Source organism: Squalius cephalus (assembly GCF_949319135.1).
Source record: "Squalius cephalus genome assembly, chromosome: 1".
In the NCBI taxonomy this organism is placed as follows: Eukaryota; Metazoa; Chordata; class Actinopteri; order Cypriniformes; family Leuciscidae; genus Squalius; species Squalius cephalus.
In genome coordinates this window covers 43,437,174-43,460,358 of record NC_137122.1, presented here as the reverse complement: position 1 = coordinate 43,460,358, position 23,185 = coordinate 43,437,174, and the positions used below count along the sequence as shown (strand labels likewise).

General features: G+C 38.1%; 2 protein-coding genes across 3 annotated transcripts; one reads left to right on the top strand and one right to left on the bottom strand.

Moving 5' to 3' along the window:
* Positions 1-848: 848 nt before the first annotated feature.
* On the top strand, positions 849-6,147 carry LOC307163399 (GTPase KRas). Its single transcript, XM_079879426.1, has 5 exons — positions 849-1,156; positions 1,769-1,880; positions 2,606-2,784; positions 3,197-3,356; positions 5,590-6,147. The coding sequence occupies exons 2-5, from the start codon at positions 1,770-1,772 to the stop codon at positions 5,701-5,703; spliced, it is 564 nt and encodes a 187-aa protein (XP_079735552.1). The 5' UTR covers positions 849-1,156; position 1,769; the 3' UTR covers positions 5,704-6,147.
* Positions 6,148-7,559: 1,412 nt separating this feature from the next.
* pold1 (polymerase (DNA directed), delta 1, catalytic subunit) lies at positions 7,560-22,857 on the bottom strand. Of its 2 annotated transcripts, none has more exons than XM_079879254.1 (27): positions 22,749-22,857; positions 21,638-21,835; positions 20,485-20,598; positions 20,252-20,392; positions 20,034-20,159; positions 19,304-19,472; positions 18,446-18,560; positions 18,235-18,364; positions 17,806-17,972; positions 14,772-14,876; positions 14,471-14,611; positions 14,276-14,386; positions 13,974-14,165; positions 13,796-13,884; positions 12,834-12,950; positions 12,595-12,708; positions 11,873-12,020; positions 11,697-11,792; positions 11,472-11,609; positions 9,733-9,908; positions 9,380-9,532; positions 8,882-8,984; positions 8,671-8,803; positions 8,374-8,487; positions 8,231-8,283; positions 8,027-8,124; positions 7,560-7,913 (listed from the first exon to the last, which is right to left on the bottom strand). In XM_079879254.1, exons 2-27 carry the CDS (start codon positions 21,822-21,824, stop codon positions 7,826-7,828), a joined length of 3,318 nt encoding a protein of 1,105 aa, XP_079735380.1. In that variant the 5' UTR covers positions 21,825-21,835; positions 22,749-22,857; the 3' UTR covers positions 7,560-7,825. The 2 variants fall into 2 exon arrangements, with proteins under 2 accessions (XP_079735380.1, XP_079735381.1); XM_079879255.1 differs by lacking the exon at positions 22,749-22,857 and adding an exon at positions 21,968-22,165.
* Positions 22,858-23,185: the final 328 nt, after the last annotated feature.

The following is a 23,185-nucleotide window of genomic DNA, read 5'->3' as shown; positions in this document are numbered from 1 at the left end:
CACAGAGGGCATCTGCTGTCCTCTAATCTTTGTCTAAAATCACCAAGATAATCCCTCTATCCATCTGTCATTCCGATAGGAAGCACAAGAGGGATTCGTGTCGTGTTGACAGTGACATCTAGCGGTTAGAATGAGTCAACTCTAGATAAATAAGAGAGCTTTAGATTTTATCAGATTCAGATTCAAGTAGCTTAATTGTTGGCAAAAGGCTTTACATCGCCAAAGCATAGTTACAGACATACACACATTTATACACATTAAAAAAAGTTCGATGATATAACAATAAAAGGGACATACACAGAAAAACAGTATACAATGATTTGTTTTATTACTGTACACAATGATTTTTTTTTACTTAGATTATTTTTTTATTATTTATTAGATTTTACAAATTGACTACGTTAACCCTTGGTGGTTAATACCTTAATCATTGAGGAAGGCATTGAGTAACAACTAAAAGATAATACAATTTTTATTATTTGTGAAATGCATTATTTATAAATGCATTGACAGTCAAAAATAGCACTAACTATATATTGTATGTTCTTTTAAGAGCTAAGTGAAACGTTCAGCGATAACATTGTAACTGTATTAACGGATCCATATAGATTACTGAGGCCTTTGATGGTTTGACGTTCATCTCTGGCCTTTTAATATATTAAACGAACCTGATTGGTCCATACTTACGGGGCGGGACATGATGGAGAAATTGGAAAGAGGCATTGCACTGACATTGGTCAATCCTTACTTCCGTTTATTTCTCGGCCAATAGGATTTAAAAACCCTACGGGCCGGGTAAATCTCATTGGTCATCTCCTCCGCTGATCCCACCTCGCTCCTCGCCCTCAATGAATCTGGGAGAGTCTTAGCCGAGAGGAGCTAATGACTCTACGGGCGGATTTATTTGGGTTATCGTAAAATTTGATTAGAGTGGAGAAACATAGTTAAAATACGAAGCTTCATAGGGTTTTTTTTTCACGGTTGAAGTGCCATCAGCCCGAATAATTCCGTCCTGTCTTCGACTCTCGGGAGAGTTTAGTTTGTCTGGTCGATCGTAATGAGGCTCAGGGGCTAATCCTTGGACTTCATTCAATACTAATTCATCTCGAAGCGCTTCGTTTGGGCGAGCCGAACTGATCTAACAACCACACGCGAGGTAAAATACACAAATAAGCCGATAAATAACTTCTTACCTGTTGATAGCACTTGAGATAAAGGTAAAAACTGCTGTTGTTTCAGGCTGCTACTTGCCGGCTAAGTAAATTAGATAAGAACTGAGTAAACGTTATCTTCAACCTCAGTCTTAAATATTTTTGAATATGATTTGTTGACATAATGCACCGACTTCAAAATCTCAGTTAACCATCTTATGTAATGTGTATGTATGTTCTTTTCCGCTTTTTAAAGGGACAGTTCACCCAGAAATGAAAATTGTGTCATCATTTACCCACCCTCATGTTGATCCAAACCAGTATGACTTTTCTTTCTTCCGTGGAACACAAAAGGAAGAATGACAGCCTAAGTCCCCATTCACTTTCACTGCAGTTGTTTTCCATACAATGAAAGTGAATAGTGGCAGATCTTCTTTTGTGTTCAGCCCTTTAACTCTGCCATGATGTATATAAGTGTACCAGTCAGAGTAGTTAGCTTGTATCACTAAAGGTTATGCTTTTCACAAGCTGCTGCTGAATAAATCCAGTCAGAATATTTTTTTGTACCCCCCAGTTTCTAACCCCCTTCCCATTCACCTTCTCTCTCTTCCATCCAGAATGACAGAATACAAGCTGGTAGTTGTCGGTGCTGGTGGCGTTGGGAAAAGTGCACTGACCATCCAGCTCATTCAGAATCACTTTGTAGATGAGTATGACCCCACTATTGAGGTAAGAGTTCACCTTCTTTAAGATTATCTCTTTTTTTGGGCAAAAAGAAATTGACACATATTGATACTATTGTACAGTAGAATGTACCTATGTAATAATAATACAATTATGAAACCTTTAAGGAATAATCACACAATATTTGTTCTAATTTTAACAGTAAACCTCTGTTGTTGTGCAGCACTTTGTTTGCCAAAAATAAAAGGAATTGCTTAATTTTCAGTTGATTACATAAATTGGTAATATTGTATGCCTTCATTTGATTACTAAATGTTTTTAATAATAAATTATATAATAAAACAACGCACAACACAGAATTTCTGAAATAAAATAAAGCATTTCATATGGTCCTATTTTTGTAAAAAAAATTAAATAATAACAATAATATAAATTTGTATAACGTTTTTTGAATTAAATTGATTAGTTGATTAGAACCTTTTTTGATTATTAAAAAAAATATTTAAACCATTACAATGGAATCCAGGAAAATTAAAACAGATAACATTGAATTTGGGGAAAATAAAATGGAATTTGAGAAAAAATAAAACGTATTTCATAGGACCCTAAAATATATTTTTTTATAAACCTTTTAAAAAATTGTGTACGTTTCATGAATTTTTCTATTACTAACGTTTAATTTGACCACTGAATCAGAGTGCAGAAAAATTCAAATGGAATTTGAGATAAAATAAAACGGATTTCATTGGGCCATAATCTATTCCATGCAGGATTCATACAGAAAGCAGGTTGTGATTGACGGGGAGACGTGTTTGCTGGACATCCTGGACACTGCAGGTCAGGAGGAGTACAGTGCCATGAGAGACCAGTATATGAGGACAGGAGAGGGCTTTCTCTGTGTTTTTGCCATCAACAACGCCAAGTCCTTTGAGGACGTACACCTTTACAGGTACATAGTCAAACACATATGGACAAACTAATTAACATCAAGTATATCGGTTACCATCAAATAGTCTTTCAGACTTAATACTCTCTCATATTATATTTGAGATTTGTGGACCGCATGCTCAAGAGGAATTGGGTGGGTCTGTGTCATCTAACTACCAATAAAGCTTCTTGCTTCCTGAAAACTTAAAATATGATCAAATGGAAAAGTTGCACGACTGATTTTTGAGCTAAAAATTCCAGGTCAGAGATGTCGATTCAGCAGGAAGTCACTACACTGCATTAATGTACTGACTTCCTTTTTTGTCCCTTGAAGTTGAGTAAGGAAACCAGTGTGGCATTAGAGAAGGGCCTAGTTTCAAAAATCAGGCTGTGTGAAAAAAAAATATTAACCTTGTTTTGTGTTGTCTGTGCAGGGAGCAAATAAACCGTGTCAAAGACAGCGACAATGTCCCAATGGTGCTGGTGGGGAACAAAAGTGACCTGGCTTCACGTACTGTAGAGTCACGTCAAGCTCAAGAGCTCGCCAGAAGTTACGGGGTCCCGTTTGTTGAAACGTCCGCAAAGACGCGACAGGTGGGTGAAGCCGATTTTAAAGTTCAAGGGACGTTTAAATGCATTCCACTGCGCTGCTTTTCCACTGTTCTTATATGCAATCATGTGCAAGACAGACATTTTTGATGGATGTGTGCTTTTGTCGTCGGAGCTAAAATGAGATCACTGCCAATAGTGTGCCTTTATAAGTTACTCAGTATTAACTTTTGTTTATTGAACTGGTGTATAAAATCAATATCACACTCACGGAACGTGCTGTTGATCTGAACACCATCATATCATTCAGAACAACAGCAATATTATGAGGGATTCACACCGAACGCAAAAACCTAGAGACGCTTTTTTGTTTTTTTAAAGGGATAGTTCACCCAAAAATGAAAATTCTGTCAGTAATTACTCACCCTCATGTTGTTCCAACCCCGTAAGACATTCGTTCATCTTCGGAACACAAATTAAGATATTTTTGATTAAATCTGAGAGTTGTCTAACTCCTCCATAGGCTTCTAAGGGACTGAAACTTGCTGGCCCAGAAAATGTATTAAAGACATCGTTAATATAGTCCAAGTGACTCCAGTGGCTCAATCTTAAGTTTATAAAGCGACGAGAATACTTTTTGTGCGCAAAAACAAACAAAAATAATGACTTTATTCCACTTTTCATTTCCTTCTCTCTGGGCCTCGGGTCTTTTCACGTAGTGTTTAAGCGTAGCGCGTCTGTGTTGCACGTCACCACGTATCACACATGACCAGCGTCGGCCAATAGTGAGCCTACGTGGTGACGTGCAACACAGACGCGCTACGCTTAAACACTACGTGAAAAGACCCGAGGCCCAGAGAGAAGGAAATGAAAAGTGGAATAAAGTCGTTATTTTTGTTTGTTTTTGCGCACAAAAAGTATTCTCGTCGCTTTATAAACTTAAGATTGAGCCACTGGAGTCACTTGGACTATATTAACGATGTCTTTAATACATTTTCTTGGCCAGCAAGTTTCAGTCCCCTAGAAGCCTATGGAGGAGTTAGACAACTCTCAGATTTAATCAAAAATATCTTAATTTGTGTTCCGAAGATGAACGAATGTCTTACGGGGTTGGAACAACATGAGGGTGAGTAATTACTGACAAAGTTGAACTACCCTGTTTTACCACATTTTTATAACACTTTATGCGCGAGACACTGCAAAAGATGTGAGCACAACATACAAACACATCCGTGTAGTGCATTTTATTTAGAAAAATAATGGAAAAGCAGTACGGTTGAATGAATGAATGAATGAATGAATGCTGCATTAGTTATTAGTGGTGGAGAAATATGGCACACTAATCAAGCACAATAATTCACAGCAGTTAGTTAAATTTAGAGGTTATAAAAGGCTCACCATAACCCAACCCACCAGAAATATGTCAGCAAACCTGAAGTCACACAATGATAGTGATGACAGGACTAGTGTTACTAATACTAATGGGTTTTTAAAAAAAACGAGTACTTGGGGGGCGGGCTGTGTCCGTCATGGTGGTGATGAAAAATTTTAGTTAAAACACTGTTGCGAAAATTTATGTTGACAAATAAAAATATGTCTATCAAAACATGAAAATATGACTAGAAAAATAACACTGCTAGATTATCAATAATGCATCAGTGTTTTCGAAAAAGAAACATCAATATAAATAGAATAGCAACAAGAGGTGAAGCTAAATGGACACCAGTAAACTGAAGCCTGTTCTGTATGACACATCCAATGTATACAAGATACACAATATAAATGTAGCATTACAGCTTGTATCTCCACAAAAGAACGCAAACGCAAGTGAACTTGAAATAAGTGACATGCTAGCCAGAACTACTCCCGTTGGGCAACTAAAGCACAAGGAATTCACAACATTCTATAGTATTCACATTATAATGTTACGTATATGGCAGATTGGCGCTGCACATCTTGCACTTACTGTAACTGTATTTTCATGATCAGAGTGATTCCAGGCCATTACTGTGTGCTTTCATGGACGGCATGCTGTCTAACGTTAACCAATCAGACCTCAGGAACCGCCCAAAATGCCGCAATAACCAACCAGAAATCGTTTTTCATTATCTATCGTCGCTGTCACGTCCAAGTACTTGAGTACCTGAGTACTCGTGCAACAAACTTTTTGACATAAAACCAACACTTTTGTGATTTCTTCTCAGACTGATCGACATGAATCAGCTTGTTGCTATAAAGCGCCATTAATTCGAAATCTATCTGGTTTTCTTTTTTACAGGGAGTTGAGGAGGCATTTTACTCTCTTGTGCGGGAGATCCGAAGATACAAGGAGACGAACCGCAGCAATAAGAAGAGCAAAAAGCACACACAGAGACGTTGCACTCTTTTATAGCGATACACGCGCACAGCCTCGCACTGCACCCCCCTGTGATAGCAATGCACTCAAGGTCACACATACTCACATACACGCATACACTACTGTAGCATCACACATACACACACACACACACACACACATCCTATTTCCTTTTCTTACCACTCCCTGTGTCTTACACCAACCAGCCTTTGAGGAATAGGAACCTGATTGGCTGCTGTATGTGTTTGTTTGTATGTATGTATGTATGTGCGCATGAGACCTCAATGAGAACCATGCAACTGTGGAATTGTTTTGGAAAAGACATATATTGACCTCGCATTATCATATTCGGCTGGATAATTCAGTCTTAAGTGGACTCGACAACCTTGCGCTGCTGCTTCCTCTTCTGTGCTAAAAAGATCTGACGTATGTCGTAGTTTTACAGTCGTACTTTAGAACCACGACAGCAAGGAACTTTGACCCTTATAACAAATGAATAAGGTGGTGAAGGGATATACTTTAAGTCGGTAATGGGTAACTATTTTTAAGTAAGCCTTATGTCTCATCTCCAACTGTGTAAGCCGCGTGCTTTTGTTAGCGGTGGTCGGGAATGAGGAAGCTAAGAAGTCCCCTAAAGTTTCTGTGGCCTGTGGGAAAGCACATTAGAGCAAGTGGTCGCCACATTCAAAACCACTAGCATAATGTATTGCACACCTTAAAAAGTGTTTCCACCTCACGCATTGTGGGGTTTATCCAGCAAAAATCTTCAGTACTTGCTGTAATTTCATCATCAAAAGGGGATTTCCATAGTTTTTGCTTTGTCCTTTTGGGGAGTTTACATTTCATACATTCATCACCTTCCCAGAATCCATTTCCCCCCAGGTTTTTGTTGTTGTCATGGCTTGGACTAAAACTTAGCTGTCCTTCACTTAATGTAGCCCTTCTATAATTATGAAATTCAAATAAATCAAGCTCTCTTCTTTAATTTTTTTTTTTTTTTACCAGCAGTATTTCATGGTAAAGTTCTGTATTTTTGTAAAAGTTTTGATTTTGTTTTTCATTACACATACTGGCATTATATTGGACATTACCATTTCATGTATTATGATGAAGTGTGTAAAATGCCAGAGATGTTCCCACCAGTGAAGAGGCTTGGTTGAGGAAGGTGAGAAAGGTTTCCCCCCCCCGTTTCTCACATTTCTTTAGTTTGACAGGAAACAGTAATAGTTTTGGTTCAGATTAAACATGCGACCAAAACTTGTGATTGATGCATTCCCTTTGCCACATTGACATCTGTAGTTATATGTTTTGTGAATAAAGAGACTTTTGGCTAGATGACAGTGTGATTTCCTTAATATTCAAACATCCAATTGTAGTAGAAATTATAACTTCTCAGTTATTATATTTGCAAAGTGTTACAACAGGTATGTCGTGTTACAACTATTGTGGTCATACAAGGGCCGTTGCATCAGCATTTCTGAGAATATTCAGAAAAGCTGATGCAACTGCCCTGGTATGACGTGAAGTTAAAACAACAAGGAACTGTGAGCAAGAAATATCCTTTTATTTATTTTTTTTGTCTTTTAATTCCTAATTTAATTTATCCATATGATCTAGGTTGCCTGAGAAAGATTTTTGTTCTGGTATGATCTGTGTGATATTTCAAAGACTTGTATGTTACCCTTAATATATCTTAGACTTATAATGACTAAAACCCAAACATGCATGAATGCTATATTAAATATTGGCTAGGGATATTTACATTTTTTGTTCTCTGCTCTGTTTGTAGTTTTTTTCTTTACAATAGTAGCTTCATGGTAAAGGATCACTATTCTATCTGATGAAATATTTTAGAGCAAAGCATTATAAAGAATAATATTGACAATAGAAATGTCCATGACTTGAAGTGATATTATGATTTTAATTAGTTTTTTTTATAACTATGACATTTAAAATCTGAATTTGAATTACATCTTGTAAGTATAATGTTGAATCAGACAAAAGAAAACAATTTTACAAAAATGCATTTTATTTATTCAACCACTAAAAAAAATGAAGATTCTTTACAATCTGGAGTGTGACAGACTCCTTCACTGAGGTAAGAGGATGAATGAATGTTGAGAAAGCTGAAGGCAAAAAGAAAAAAAATCCCCGTCCATCACCAGCCAAAACGGGAAACGAGCTTCTCCTGATCGTCTAAATCTTTCTGCACTTTCTTTCTCATGTAAAAGATGGGGCAGTCTCGACTGAAAAAGAGAGAATTTATTATTTAGAACCACTGGTATATCAACTGTACCTACAAAATATATAGTGAACATTCAATATATTGCGTAGGCCTAACGTGCACATGTGTAAACACCTGGTACAAAGCACGTCTTCATGGAGTGAACCCTGACAGCGTTGACACTGAGTCCACAGGCGAGAGAATTTCTCCTCTAGTGTTGACAGATGAGCAATCTAAAAGACACACATGGACAATCTTCAGCAACAGTAAGAACATCTTTTGCCCCACGTACGAAGATAATTTTGCCAGGATTTGTATATATAAAAAACCAAAACACACCTCTTTCTGATAAAGCTCAGACTCTCTCTTTTTGCAGAAGTCGCATACGGCCGCTGAAGAGGAAAACCATCAGATGTAGAGTTTTGTGATTTGTGGTACTACTGAAGCTCCAGTTTAGCCTAACACACACACTTGATACATACCATCAGTTTTGAGCACAGCTCTGCAGCCAATGCAAGTGCTTCTTTTCTGAGCGAAAGCCATGAGACCGCCGACCCTGGATGTCAAGACCGTCTTACAGCGCGTGTGATCTCCCTCTGAAACAACAGCAAAATTTTACCAGTTTGCAGTTTTATTTGAATGTGATGAGATAAAAATGCTATATACCACAAAACAATAGAAATGTCTGACTGCACTAAAAACAGTAGTTTCGCAAATCATTTTCATTTCGAAGCGACTTTAAACATCCAGGTTTTGTAGGCTTACTAGATGATACTCACTCAGTAACACACTCTCAGCTTTGCTCTCTCCCAGTATGGGCTCAAAGATGCGCAGTAAAGGCTTGGAAAGCTGCTGCTCCAGGTAGTACTGCGTGTCTATAGGGATGTTGTTCTCCAGCACATAGATGGGGTCCTGAGATACAGAACTCAGCAGTTATAACTACAGTACAGAAAATCAGCCACATCAAAACCGACAATACACAATACTGACCTCTGATTTCATATACGCCGCCACTCCCTTTGCTGCTTTGGTGATGACGTACGGAACTCGATCTCCGAGGTTTGGAGCGCTACCGGCATCACGCTTCCGCATCCTAAAACCCATGTTGGTGGAAATTGGTTAAATGCGCATTAATTCTGGTTATCTGAAGGCGCCCCTGTATGTTATGTATAATTGGTTTGAACAAAAACAGGCTGAATGAAAATGCAAATTCACTCTCTGAATGTAGGTGGTGCTTATGGAAAAGCAGAAACAAAACAGTGCTTCGCTTATAAACACTACTTTATAAAGCATCATACAGAGGCACGATGAAAAAAAAGCCATCAAAAATTTTCTGAAGACAGTCCCGTTCAGATATACATTCATATCACCCTCCCCCACACCAAATACAAACATGTATCATGAGAATAGCCTATTTCAATGTCAGAATGGCTAATTTTATATGAATTGCAGGTATGAATTAACAGTCAAGATATTAAGAACACACACCTCTCAGCTAGTTCGACGTGGGCCTGTCTGCCGGCATACTCCTGTGCGGTGCGTGTCAGCTCTTTGGTTATGACCAGCTGACTGATGTCAATGCGGTTACACAGAAGGTCAGAGATCACCTCTTTAGCATGGGCTACTGCTCCATCGGGGTCTCTGAAACACAACACACATTATTATTCTTGTGAATTAATGTGCATGTTGGTATATGAATGGTGTTGCCCATTGAACACTAACAAAAAAGGCTTGTAGTAAGGCTTGTAGAGTCATGTCTTCACTATTACGCATGCTAGTATGTGCGTCACTGTTGCGTATACGAGCGCATGGTGGTTTTCTGAGTGTGGCAATGTTTGTACCTGTCAATGAGGATGTTTTGGAGACATGTATTGATAAGGTTGGCCACTAGAGGGCAGTTGTCTCGTCTGACAGTCTCTATTCCTTTGCAATCCATCTTATCATGATGTTCAGCATCCGAAGAGAAATACAGCCCGGCATACCTCTTTTTATTGATCAACAGATATGGGTAATAAACCTGAAAAATGTGAATGAGACAGAAGTTATTAAGAATAATTAACTTTACAATAAGGTCCCATTAGTTAATGCATTAACTAGCATTGATTAACAACGAGCAATGCATGTTACAGTATTTAATCGTTGATAAAAATACAACTGTTCATTGTTAGTTCATGTTAGCTCAGGTACATAAAATAATACTAACAGATACAACTTCAGATTTTAATACTGTTTTAGTAAATACTGAACTTAACATTAACTAAGATTAATAATTGCATTTTTCATAGTTAGCTCATGTTAAAGGTGGGGTTAGCGATATATGAAAAACAGTGTTTGGTAATTAGTCAGACCGACACACGAACAAACGACAACAAACGTGTAGCCAATCAGCATTAGGGGGCGTATGATGGTGCAGGAGAGAGAACGGGCAAGAGGGAGATTTGAAGAAAGACTGCAGAAAGAGAGATGAGACAATACAAAAAGAGAAAAACTCAGAAGAAATCACTGGAAAATAAAGGGTCATGTCTGGGCAAGAGCTTTAGGACCCACGTTGATATTAGAAACGCTGTCTAGAGAGCTAAGTGGAAAGGCCTGAAAACAAACACGGATGTTGCTTTGATTCGGCTCCACACGTGGGTAACACTGGGTTTAAGTATCTTTGTCTGGAGCTGCTGTGCTGTTGGCAACTAACAACCAACTCTCGTTTGTAATTACTATTTTTTTGTGCTAGTCTCGCGTAGCCAGACCTTCAGACTGACGGCAGAAGGTCTGGACTCTATCGCAGCTTTTCTTGGCCAAGAGGACGTTTGGCTGACATATAACGCAACCAATCACAGTTCGTTTTGTTCCGGTTCATGTTTAAGGACGTGCCAATATAATGTCGATGTCCCTACAATAACAGACCGGCGTGCATCTAATAAATTATTCATTCAAGAACGTTGTGCAAGTTTACTGCAACAATGGAGCCGCAAACTTCACATACTTTTGAAAATCCAGCGTTTAGTTGATCCTGGTAAGCGCTCATTTGTCTCAGTTGTAAACACAACGGCTTTCTTCTTCCACGAGGGGTTTTGGCGTCACGGCATTTGTTTCCAGACGGACCGTTATAGAACGCGACACACACGTCTCGCGGACATCCTGTAGAATTCAACCAATCAGGTCGCGACTTCGAAACTCCTGAAGTGTTTCCAGAAAAGTGTGCCATATGCATCAGACGTTCAGCCAACGGTCCGTGGGCGTTATGTCCGAGGCTGAGACTAGAGTCACACTGACGACTGCTCAAGAATACTGTGTTTAGCGTTATTGTTAGTGTACCCGCCTGGCATCCCGGGGGATCGGGATTCGAGACTGACTCGAAGCAGGGCGGTTAGGATTGGAGTGTGAGTTTTGGAGGCGGAGCAATGAAGAGAGGGGTGTGTTTGTTTAGATTGATTTCAAATATCAACAATGTCCAGCAGCGTTTTTGAAATATCGCTTACCCCACCTTTAACAGATGTAGTTAACTAATGGAACCTTATTATAAAGTGTTACCATAATAACATTAGATGGCATCTGTTACGAAATCTTGGCCTGCTTCCTGTACCTTTTCAAACTCTAATTTGATTGGTGGAACGAAGTGGGAGGAGACCCATTCAGCTGCATCCTTTCCCAGATTCATTGCTTCCTGCACAGTGGCCACACCTAGTTTCACCATCACAGAGTCTGTGTCTCCGTAGATAACCTGAAACACATTAGATTTGCATCACTACATATTTTCAGTGCATTGAAACAAAGGCAAAAAAACAACAACATTTATGCCATTAAATACCTTCGCATCTGCCTGGTAACCATTAGAGACTGTGTATCTTGATTCCACAAGCTGTTTGGTCTGTTCAATCATCTGCCTACCAAAGCCTGTGACGCTCTACAGATGAAAGAGAGGAACTTAAAGCATCTCTGTCTAAAGCTGACAGTATTTACCCATGTGTGAGTGCTGAAACTGACCTGTGAGATTTCCAAACAGGGCAGTTTGCCCACCTGAGCCCCAGTGAACCCGTATACTGAGTTCGCACTGATCTTCAAAGCCAACTGCCTTCCGTCCAGCACCTGCTTTTTAAAGGGGTCCGTCTCTTTCTTCAGCTCTGCCTTTGCCCTAGAGGCACAACAAATAATGGGTACAACAATACCTTTTAATAGGGCTGTCATTTTTTCAGTTTAACGCATTAAAAATATTTAACGCAATTAACACAGCATAAGTTCATGTGAACTCATATAAGTTCATGGGTTTATGTGAAGGTTGTTTTAAGTTCACTTAAATTAAATGTTGTTATATATTTTTTTTTTAAATGTTAAAATTGATAGCTTTTCATTTTACTGTAATGCTGAATGGCTATTACGGCTAAAATTGAGTAAAAAAAAACAAAACATTTCATAGAGACATCAGAAGCAGTATTGGTATCAGTGATACTGGCCTTCTTTCATAAAAAGATGCCATTAAACAAATATTTAAAATATAGGCATTTGAAATTATTACAATATAAAAAAATATATATAAAAACTTTAATGTTAGATGCGATTGATCACGCTTAATTACAGAATAATTTGCAATTAAGTAGTTCATTTTTTTAATCAACTGACAGCACAAATTTTTTATTACACTGAACTATTTGGGTATTGAATATAAGACGTTTATTTAATCTTCATTTTTTTGTTTTTGAAATGATCACCTTTTCCTGGCGCCCAGCAGGTTTTCCAGGATCTCAGGGAGAAGGCCCTTCCTCACAGAGCTCTTCACGAACATATCACCAGTGGGGGTCTTGATGAAATCCTCTGGAGCCAGACTAAAAACGTATCCACACAAAATAGTAGTATAGCTTCAATTAGTCACAAAATGGAGAACAACACAATTAAAATTCATGCAAATCAAAGAAAAATCACATGATACACACAAACACACTCCTCTCACCCCAGTTTGTCCACCTGGCCCTTCTGCAGGAGAGTAGTGTAACATAAATTGTGAGCCATCATGATGGAGGGATACAGTGAGGAGAAATCCAGAGTTGTTATAGGAACACTGTAATACCTGTAAACACATACAGCTTTTGCATTTGTGAATCATCTACAAAACCTAAATGTTGCTTCAAATTAACAACATTACATAGTACTAACATCCGAGTTAATGTCAAATTTGTTTTTAACTATCAGAAGAAGAAAAAACGGCAAGAATCTGTTGTCATTCAATAGAAAGTTTTTTTTAATAAATAAAGCTCTTTATTAAGTACATTTATTTATTTACACTACTATTAAAAAGTTAGTAAGATTTTTCAAATGTTTTTGAAAGTAGTCTCTTATGTTCACCAAGGCTGCATTTATTTGATAAAAATTACAGTAAAAATTTAATAATTTGAAGTATTGTGTACAATTTAATATATCTGTTTTAATATTTTTTTATGTAATATATTCCTGTGATGTTTTTCAGCATCATTACTCCAGTCTTCAGTGTCACATGATCCTTCAGAAATCATTATAATATGATGATTTGATGCTCCAGAAACATTTCTTACCATTATCAATGTTGAAAACAGTTATGCTGCTCAATGTTTGTGGAAACATAATACAAATGTTCGGGATTCTTTGATGAATAGAAAGTTTAAAAGAGCAGCATTTATTTCAAATAGAAATCTTTTGTAACAGTATAAATTTCTTTTTTTGTCTGTAACGTTTGATCTATTTAATACATCCTCGCTGAATGAAAGTTTCTCAACAAAACTCTTGCTGACCCCAAACTTGTGAACAGAAGCGTGTTTAAGTACTTTTTGATGATTGCTTCTTTTTTTTTTTTTATAGAACTCAAGATATGCAATTTACTTATACTCTGATTTGAGAATGAGAAGTTGGTATACATATATATGTAATGAGAATACAAACCCTTTCTCTGGTTCTATGACAGTGGCTCCAGTGTAGTCCTCCCCTCCCTCTGCCCTCACCACTGGCATCACCAGATCCTGCTTCATAGCCTACACAATAAAACATCATAAAGACATACACATTACATGTTGGCTAGGTTTGTTACATTAATATATTTTACAGATAGACATGCGCAGACCTGTCTGAGCAGCTGCGAAACCACTTTAATCTGCTGTCCGCGAGAGAGCAGGTAAGTCAGGGGCACCCCTGTTACTCTGGCCATTTCCATGTAATTAATGACGCACATCAACTTCTGCAGCAAACGAAGGGGCAGATACGCATCCTTCAGACAGTATACAGCCAAACGCCTGCGGGTCTGCTCATTCCCATTCTAATCAAAAATAAGGAGAGAGGAAAGACAAGTTTTCTGAGGGTTGTCTTAGATGGTGTTGAGGGATCTGATTGGCTATAAGAGTATAACAGAGATCTGATTGGCTGCACCTGTAGATCTGTGATGATAGAATGCTGCACATCCTCCTTCTGCTCCTGCAGAAAATGGAAACTGACGGCGTTTAGTGTGTAAGAGCGCAGTTTATAATCTCTCAGCAACACCTAGAACAGAGAAAAAAAACTTGGTGAGTCACAGCATGAATCAATCTGATGGAACAATGTGAGAGTGAGTTTAAGTGTGCATACCTGTAATAAATCAAGCTGCACACGTCCTTCCATATTCACAGTTTTGTTCTCTCTGCGACCCATCTGTTTGCTCTGGAAGTTGGAGTCTTTCAGAACTGATTTGATGCCCCACACACGACCCAGATATGGGAACATATTCACCTACGGAGACAGAAAGACAAGTGACTCAAATCATCATCCCCTGCCTGAATTATAATAAAAAGCCTTTCTGACATGTGCCATTACTAGGTTTGTTCACTTTCCACCAAAACAAATTAAAAAAAATTTTTTTTTTGTTTTAAAACATATAAAAACACTGTACCTTTAAGGTGGCAGCTCTGTTGAGGAGGTACGGAAAGTCAAAGTTCTGGATATTGTAGCCAGTGATGATGTCAGGATCCACTGTCCTCATAAACTCACCCCAACTCTGATATAATCACACATATACATTTATTTACATATTTGTGAGTATATGTGGGTGTATAATATACACTCACCTAAAGGATTATTAGGAACACCATACTAATACTGTGTTTGACCCCCTTTCGCCTTCAGAACTGCCTTAATTCTACGTGGCATTGATTCAACAAGGTGCTGAAAGCATTCTTTAGAAATGTTGGCCCATATTGATAGGATAGCATCTTGCAGTTAATGGAGATTTGTGGGATGCACATCCAGGGCACGAAGCTCCCGTTCCACCACATCCCAAAGATGCTCTATTGGGTTGAGATCTGGTGACTGTGGGGGCCGTTTTAGTACAGTGAACTCATTGTCATGTTCAAGAAACCAATCTGAAATGATTCGAGCTTTGTGACATGGTGCATTATCCTGCTGGAAGTAGCCATCAGAGGATGGGTTCATGGTGGTCATAAAGGGATGGACATGGTCAGAAACAATGCTCAGGTAGGCCGTGGCATTTAAACGATGCCCAATTGGCACTAAGGGGCCTAAAGTGTGCCAAGAAAACATCCCCCACACCATTACACCACCACCACCAGCCTGCACAGTGGTAACAAGGCATGATGGATCCATGTTCTGTTTACGCCAAATGCTGACTCTACCATCTGAATGTCTCAACAGAAATCGAGACTCATCAGACCAGGCAACATTTTTCCAGTCTTCAACTGTCCAATTTTGGTGAGCTTGTGCAAATTGTAGCCTCTTTTTCCTATTTGTAGTGGAGATGAGTGGTACCCGGTGGGGTCTTCTGCTGTTGTAGCCCATCCGCCTCAAGGTTGTGTGTGTTGTGGCTTCACAAATGCTTTGCTGCATACCTCGGTTGTAACGAGTGGTTATTTCAGTCAAAGTTGCTCTTCTATCAGCTTGAATCAGTCGGCCCATTCTCCTCTGACCTCTAGCATCAACAAGGCATTTTCGCCCACAGGACTGCCGCATACTGGATGTTTTTCCCTTTTCACACCATTCTTTGTAAACCCTAGAAATGGTTGTGCGTGAAAATCCCAGTAACTGAGCAGATTGTGAAATACTCAGCCCGGCCCGTCTGGCACCAACAACCATGCCACGCTCAAAATTGCTTAAATCACCTTTCTTTCCCATTCTGACATTCAGTTTGGAGTTCAGGAGATTGTCTTGACCAGGACCACACCCCTAAATGCATTGAAGCAACTGCCATGTGATTGATTGATTAGATAATTGCATTAATGAGAAATTGAACAGGTGTTCCTAATAATCCTTTAGGTGAGTGTATATATATATATATATTAGGGCTGCACGATTTGGGGAAAATGTCATATTGCGATAATTGAGGTCAATATTGCGATTACGATTGCGATATAATAAACAAATGGTTTCATGAGTCAACTTGCTTGGTTCTCAAGGAAAATAAATGCACACACAGATTAGTGATAATCAGCCTAAAGAAAAAAGTTCTTTAGTCAAGAGCAGTGAGTGTTTTTCTCTGTTCCCTTTGTTCTTTGATTAACTTTAGCGACAGATTTTTTTTTTTTTTTTGCATTTTAACAAGAACAAAACATAATTTACATACAAGAGTACATATAACCATACATGTCAGGGGTAAAGAAAAATAATAATAATAAAAAAATTGAAAAAAAAAAATGAAAAAAAGAATAACTTTAGCGACCTGTGTACTGTCCCTTTAAGACCAGCCGCTGTCAGAGACGCGGATCTCACACGCGCCTCATTCTTTCACGAGTCATCACAACTCTTCGTGTTCATCATAAGACTGCTCTTATGTTATGAAGACACTCGACAAAAAGACATTTTGGCATAATTATGTGTGTTATTGTTCGTTCAAGCTCGAAAGAGAACTGTATTCTGTCATGCTGTTTTGTGCGCACGCACGATATTAGCGCGAGTCTTTCTGTCTGAGTCAGGACATTCACAGGCAGCGCGTTCATTTTGGCATACATGTGTGTTGTTCGTTCTACCGCGAAAGAGAACTTGATACTGGCGCGCATCTGTGTGTGTGTGTGTGTGTGTGTGTGTGTGTGTGTCAGGAGGACATTCACAGGCGGCTCGTTCTTTTATGTCTTATCGCGCATGAATGGTTTAAAAGCATTTGCATTAATAAGTGCGTTGACAGCGCTAATTTGTTTATTTAATATAAAATCGCAGCATTTTGCGTCATATAATCGCGTAGGCTTGACATCGCGATTGCGATTGCGATACGATTAATCGTGCAGCACTAATATATATATATATATTTTTTTTTTTTTACAAAATGTAAGACATAATTATAATTCTAACCAAGTAAATAAATATACAGAAAACCAAAACACTTAAGAGTCCAAACAAAATCAGGCCGAAGCACAAGCAGCTTTAACATTGAATGAAAAGGTCCGAACACAAACAAAATAAATAGGCATTACATAAAAACACGTAACTGAAACGCTACAACAATGTGGCCAATTAGGCTATACCTGACTCACAGTTGCAATTTCTTAGCATTTTAAGAAAAAGGTCAAATACAAGTTTGACAATGATGTAGGGGAAAATAAAGTGAGCTCCATTTGCCGTGCCAAAAATTAGAGCACAATTGTAGGTTAACAATAACGTTAACAACAGAGTGAGCGGCCATGTAAAGTATAATGTAAAGTGGCTAACGTTAGGCTGCTATGTATGTTTTGTCATGTTTAAGGTCGCATGTCACCTTTTTGTGGTCCATCTCAAAATGTTGCCACACTTTGGATTTTCTACCCGACATATTACCGCAAGGACCAGTTTTTTTTTTTTTCTGCGACTAACCGACTGATTAAAATTTAGTCGACTTTTAGGGGGCAGCCCTGAAGTGGCACAATGTACATTTACATTTTTAGAGAAAATACACATGTAAACATTTCCATTTAAGTATAGTTGGAGAATCTGAGAGGACGTACCTGCAGTAGCTGCCTCTCCTGAGTAAAGCAGAGAATCTGGGAACCCACTATACTGGCACAGCTCTGTAAGGTGAAGACTGTCCGGATGAACGGCTCCTTCTCTCCCTGACGCTGCACCATAGAGGCGATCTGAATCACAGGGTCGATCTCCGGCTCTGGAAACACACCTGTCACACACACACAAACAGTTCAGTTAGTTATTATATATATATATATATTATATATATATTAACTAAAAACAATGAAAAGTTTAACTTGTGGGGGCGCTAAAGAGTTTGATTGATCCCAAAATTTCCAAATGAAATATTGCTATCAGTGTGGCAAATCACAACTTTCTACCAAATGGTTTTATGGGAAGTCAAACAATCCAATGCAGCTAAATTAGAATAAGCTAAGCTTAAACAGAAGGTATAATGCCTAAACAAACACCTTTTCTGCCAGCACACTCAATATCAAAGCTCAGGACTCTGAGTGGAGCGATCCTCTGCCATTCTCCTTCAGCTGGATGACTGACCAGATCATTCCATGCCACATCCACCTCATACTGACACAGGGAAACCTGAGAGAGAAATCAGTTAAAGACAATTCAATGGATCACTCTAATACCTTAAGTGACTGTAGTTGTTGTTTTTCTTTTTACCTTTCCTGGATATTTTGAATCGGTCTGTCCTTCACTTCTCTCTTCCCTCACCCTGTACTTCCCTTTTGGAAGCTCAATCCAGCAGCAACCGACAACATCACTGTCCACCATGAACCTGCCGTCACATGCACATACATCAGACCTTACGTGTTTTATCAGGTCAAGCAATCCATGTCAACCACACATCACCAGTAGAGCCGCACAATCGTGGATAAATTGAGAATTACGATTTTTTATTTAAAATAGAGATCGTGTCCTACGATTTTGAACAGACAACTAAATAAAAAAAAAAAATTGTACTTGAGGTTCTGACAAAGCATTAATTGCTGCAGTCTATTAAAGTATTATTTACTAATTTGAATTAAACCATTTTTTTTTTATTCAATGACAAAGTGGCTCTCTCGCACTGTATGACGTGGCAGACTATTAGTCCAGTCTTGTTCCGTTCAAACAGCGCATGTTTTCTGAGAATGTGGTTGTGAGTCCTGAAAATTTAGGTTTGCGAGTTTGGTTCTAGAATGCAGTCGTCGCTCCCGCTAATAACTGAACTGTGTGTGAACGTAACCGTATTAAGGACTCGAATACAGGACTGACAACCGTATTCTGCTGCTGTGTGAACATGGCCTTGTGAAGCTGTTTAATACCTATAGCCTACAATACAACTGTTCTCTCTGGGTCAACGGCTGCGCCAACGCAGGTTTCAATGTTTGCTGCGATCGTACTTGTCAAAGGCCGAATTGTTGTCATTAAGGAATAAGATTGCATGGGTGTTTGAATCGAGATTGCGATCTTTTGAGGATTAATTGGGCAGCTCTAATCACCAGTTTCATAAACTTTCAAGTACACACAAACACACACCTGATCTCAAAGTCAATGTTGGCTTCAAAAGCCTGGTAGCTCTGGGTGGCAAAACTGGCAAATTTAAAGCCCTGCTCCAGGAGACGCTTCGCTGGGGCAACCAGACGTGGCATCGCCATGGTAATGCGCAGAAAGTCATGAGGTCGGTTTCCATGGTAATGATACATACCTTAGTGCAAATATGGAAAAGTCAGTCAGCTACAAACAAGTCAAACAAACACTTCCATTTTCCATTTACACTACCTTTAAATGTTTGGGGGGACTTTTTTTTTTGAAAAAAAGAAAAAAAACAATACTTTTATTCAGCAAGGACACGTTAAATTGATCAAAAGTGACAGTTAAGAATGACAAAATGCACCATGGTTTGCACATAAATATTACTGTTACAACATATAATAATAATAATAATATATTGTTTTCTAAGCAGCAAATCATCATATTAGAATGATTTCTGAAGGATCATGTGACACTAAAGACTGGAGCAATTATGCTAAAAATTCAGCTTTACCATCACAGGAATAAATTACACTTTGAAAATATATAAAAAACAGAAAAAAGTTACTTTAAATTGTCATAATATTTCACAATATTACTATGTTCCTGTATTTTGATCAAATAAATGCAGCACTGGTGAGCAGAAAAGACTTCTCTGAAAAACATTTTAAAAATATAAAAAAAAAACATTTGAATTGTAGTGTATATACACCACATTTACATTAAAATGACTTACTTTCTTTTGTGGTGATGTCCACTGCCAGCACAGTGACAGCTATGTTGTCTTTATTGGAGCGCATGTCCTTCAATACAGCAGAATTCAGCTCTCTCTGAAACTCAGCCAAGTGTGCATTTGTAAAACCTGAGAGAGACACAGACACAGTGAGAAATCATGAACGATGTGCTTACAACATCGCAATGACACTGAGCAGCATCCTGTAATTGGCGGCTCACCGTTGGGGGCAGGAACATAGAAATACGGGGCGAATCCATGAATGTGGCAGCACACGCTATTTCCACTGTCCGTCACGCCAAACATGCGTACTATGGGCACTTTGCCCTGTACCTGCCCAGGCATACCTGCTACCGCAGATCCTAAACACCAGACGACAGCACATTGAGGGAGAGGTCTGGATGAAATCATGAATTTGTGTGTGCGCATCTGTGAGAGAGCATGTGTGTCTCACCCAGGTAGTAATCCAAGTCTATCTGCTGAAAAATGAGTGTGTCTGAGTTTGGTTGAAGAGGCGATGCATGAGGTCGTTTCCAACGTGGATTAAGATCAGCAGAGAATAACTCACCTGAGTAAAAGAGGGTAGATCATGTCAAGGTCAAGGGTCACAAAGTTAGAGTAATGTTTGTCCTTGCATATAAAAAACAAAATTTAATAAATAAGACAAAAACAGTCTGTGAAAAGAATTATTCTCCAAAACTGGAAATATAAGGAAATTAACCATATAATCTAACCATATGATCCAAGGTGCAATACTATGAGTAGAAGCTTTTAACGAGATGTGGGAACCTTGCGCGAAAATTAATTAAATATATTTTTTTGTTTTGTTAATTAGTTTATGAATATATATATAGGGGTGTCACAATATATCACAATACAATAGTGCAACAATATGTATCGTCGATAGAGACAATCTGAATTGTGTATAGATCACCCAAAATGAAAATTTCTTTGAGGAAAAATTTTAAGTTTAGAGTTTTAGTGTCAGGACTACTGTACATTAAACTATGTATAATGTTGAATATAATGTATAATAATGCAATGGGGGAATATTTGTGGGTCCTGATAATGCCAAATGTCTCATGTTACTAGTAAAAAGTGGCCTACATTATTTTAAATATATCTAGTCAGTGACAGAGAGCAAGCATATTCGTCTAAAATAATTCTGTATTTTCAGCTTCAGAACCAGCACCAAGTCCAAGCCTATTCATTTCCACTCCCAACGTAATACAAATGTAGCATTTTAATCAACAGTACATTTTTTTGTTAACCTGGTTTTTACCATATGACTTGGAGTATCGTATCGCAATAATACCGTATCGTGAATTCAGTATCGTGATATGTATCAAATCGTGACATGAGGGTATCATTACACCTCAAATATATATATATATATATATATATATATATATATATATATATATATATAGATATAGATATATATATATATATAGTTCATGCATTTACTGTTCTAAGATTAGTATTATGGAATTGGCTTTTTGGTTTTACTGTAATTGTATGCATCGGTTGGTATGTTGTTTTGAATATTTTGTAGATAAGAATTAATTACATTTAATTCATTAAAAAAAAACAGACAAAACACTTACCCACTGGAATGACATCATGGCCAGCTTGACCCTCCCCTGACTCCACCTCCATTTCCATTTCATCGAATAGAGCCAGTTCCTCTTCAAACTGGGAGGGACTATCCTCCCATTCTGTGCTAATTTTCCCCTTCTTGGCCTGTGAAGCCCCGCCCATTCCAGGACCTCCATTGCGCCTTTTAAAGTCCATTCTGAAGCAGCCTTGCAAAAACAATTTCAACTCTTGATGAGCAAATTAAACACTCAAAAACACTTATGAACGTCCTGAGATGAATCTTTCAAATGTTTTCAACTAGTTGAAACCAAAAAAAGCAACAACAACAAAACACTTACAAACGATCACTTCTATTCGATCTTGTAAACGGAATATAGAATATGTAGGCTATAACAAATTATTTATAGAGTATAAAGGATTATAATAAAGATAAAGTACACGCTACATAATTAAACGTCTTAGCTCAACTTCTCAAAGCTAAAGAATAACATCAAAACGTAGAACAATAACATTAAAATGGAGCGCCTGACTACATCATTTACATAAAAGGGGCGGGGCTAATGAAACAGACGCACAAACTTGTGAAGATGACAGTAATTCAACAACCTGCTTACTATGTGTTTGTTCATGCGGTTCGAGAGTTAGACAGACATGTTATCGTTACTTATAAAACATTTAGAACCAATTTCTGATGATCTGAGGGTCTTTAGGTTGAGTCAACATAGTTACTGAAAATCAATGTGCATAAACATATTTTCACAGGGGTTTACCAAGCATTGTACGCAAGTTATAGGCCCATTGTATAACTTTTTCACACGCTTATTATTTTACCTATAATTAATCGAAACTGGTAATTCAGCAATCAAAAGAAACATACTTATACAGCAACAATAAGATCGTATAAACATGATTCAGGCTCATGCTGTTTATTTTCACATGGCGTATTATTGCGTTTTAAATAATATACTAGGCGACCTGGACAAACAAGAAACATAGCAAAACATGTTAGCAATATACAAACAATAAAGAGAGTCAGCTAATTCATGCAACATCGCAAAATGAGCTACATCAGACATAGAGGTGAACTCTAGCCACGAAACAAATACAATAATCTTTCACCTTTTATTCCAGCTCGAGCTGTATTACTCCATATATGCACTAGATAAATCTCCCGCCACTTCAGTGTTGAATGTCAGTTTCCACCGGACATGAGCAACATCCGTTTTCCCGGTATAATTGCGTAGGGTCCACGGAGGACTGCAATTGGTCAAAGAGAAGGAAGTGATTCGCCTTCATGGACGACGATAACTGCCATGTTGAGAGGGTCGGGATTAAGAAAAGTGATTAAAAACAGTTTAGATAGATAGATAGATAGATAGATAGATAGATAGATAGATAGATAGATAGATAGATAGATAGAGATCACGGAGCCAAAGGGCTTAATTTGGCATGATTGTTTTAAATACAATTTTGCCAAAGCATCAATACGAATTAAAAGCATTAAAAGCAGTCACAAAAAAAAAAAGAAAAAAAAAAGGGGGGTATCACAGTCATGT

Bases quoted from the DNA above. Each gene is read 5' to 3' on its own strand.
- LOC307163399 (XM_079879426.1), top strand. From the start codon at position 1,770: ATGACAGAATACAAGCTGGTAGTTGTCGGTGCTGGTGGCGTTGGGAAA. The intron at 1,881-2,605 runs GTAAGAGTTCAC...TATTCCATGCAG, and splicing joins AGTATGACCCCACTATTGAG to GATTCATACAGAAAGCAGGT. The intron at 2,785-3,196 runs GTACATAGTCAA...TTGTCTGTGCAG, and splicing joins GAGGACGTACACCTTTACAG to GGAGCAAATAAACCGTGTCA.
- pold1 (XM_079879254.1), bottom strand. From the start codon at position 21,824: ATGGACTTTAAAAGGCGCAATGGAGGTCCTGGAATGGGCGGGGCTTCA. The intron at 13,885-13,973 runs GTCTGCGCATGT...TTTATTGTGTAG, and splicing joins TTTCGCAGCTGCTCAGACAG to GCTATGAAGCAGGATCTGGT. The intron at 12,021-12,594 runs GTGATCATTTCA...TTGTGCCTCTAG, and splicing joins CTGCTGGGCGCCAGGAAAAG to GGCAAAGGCAGAGCTGAAGA.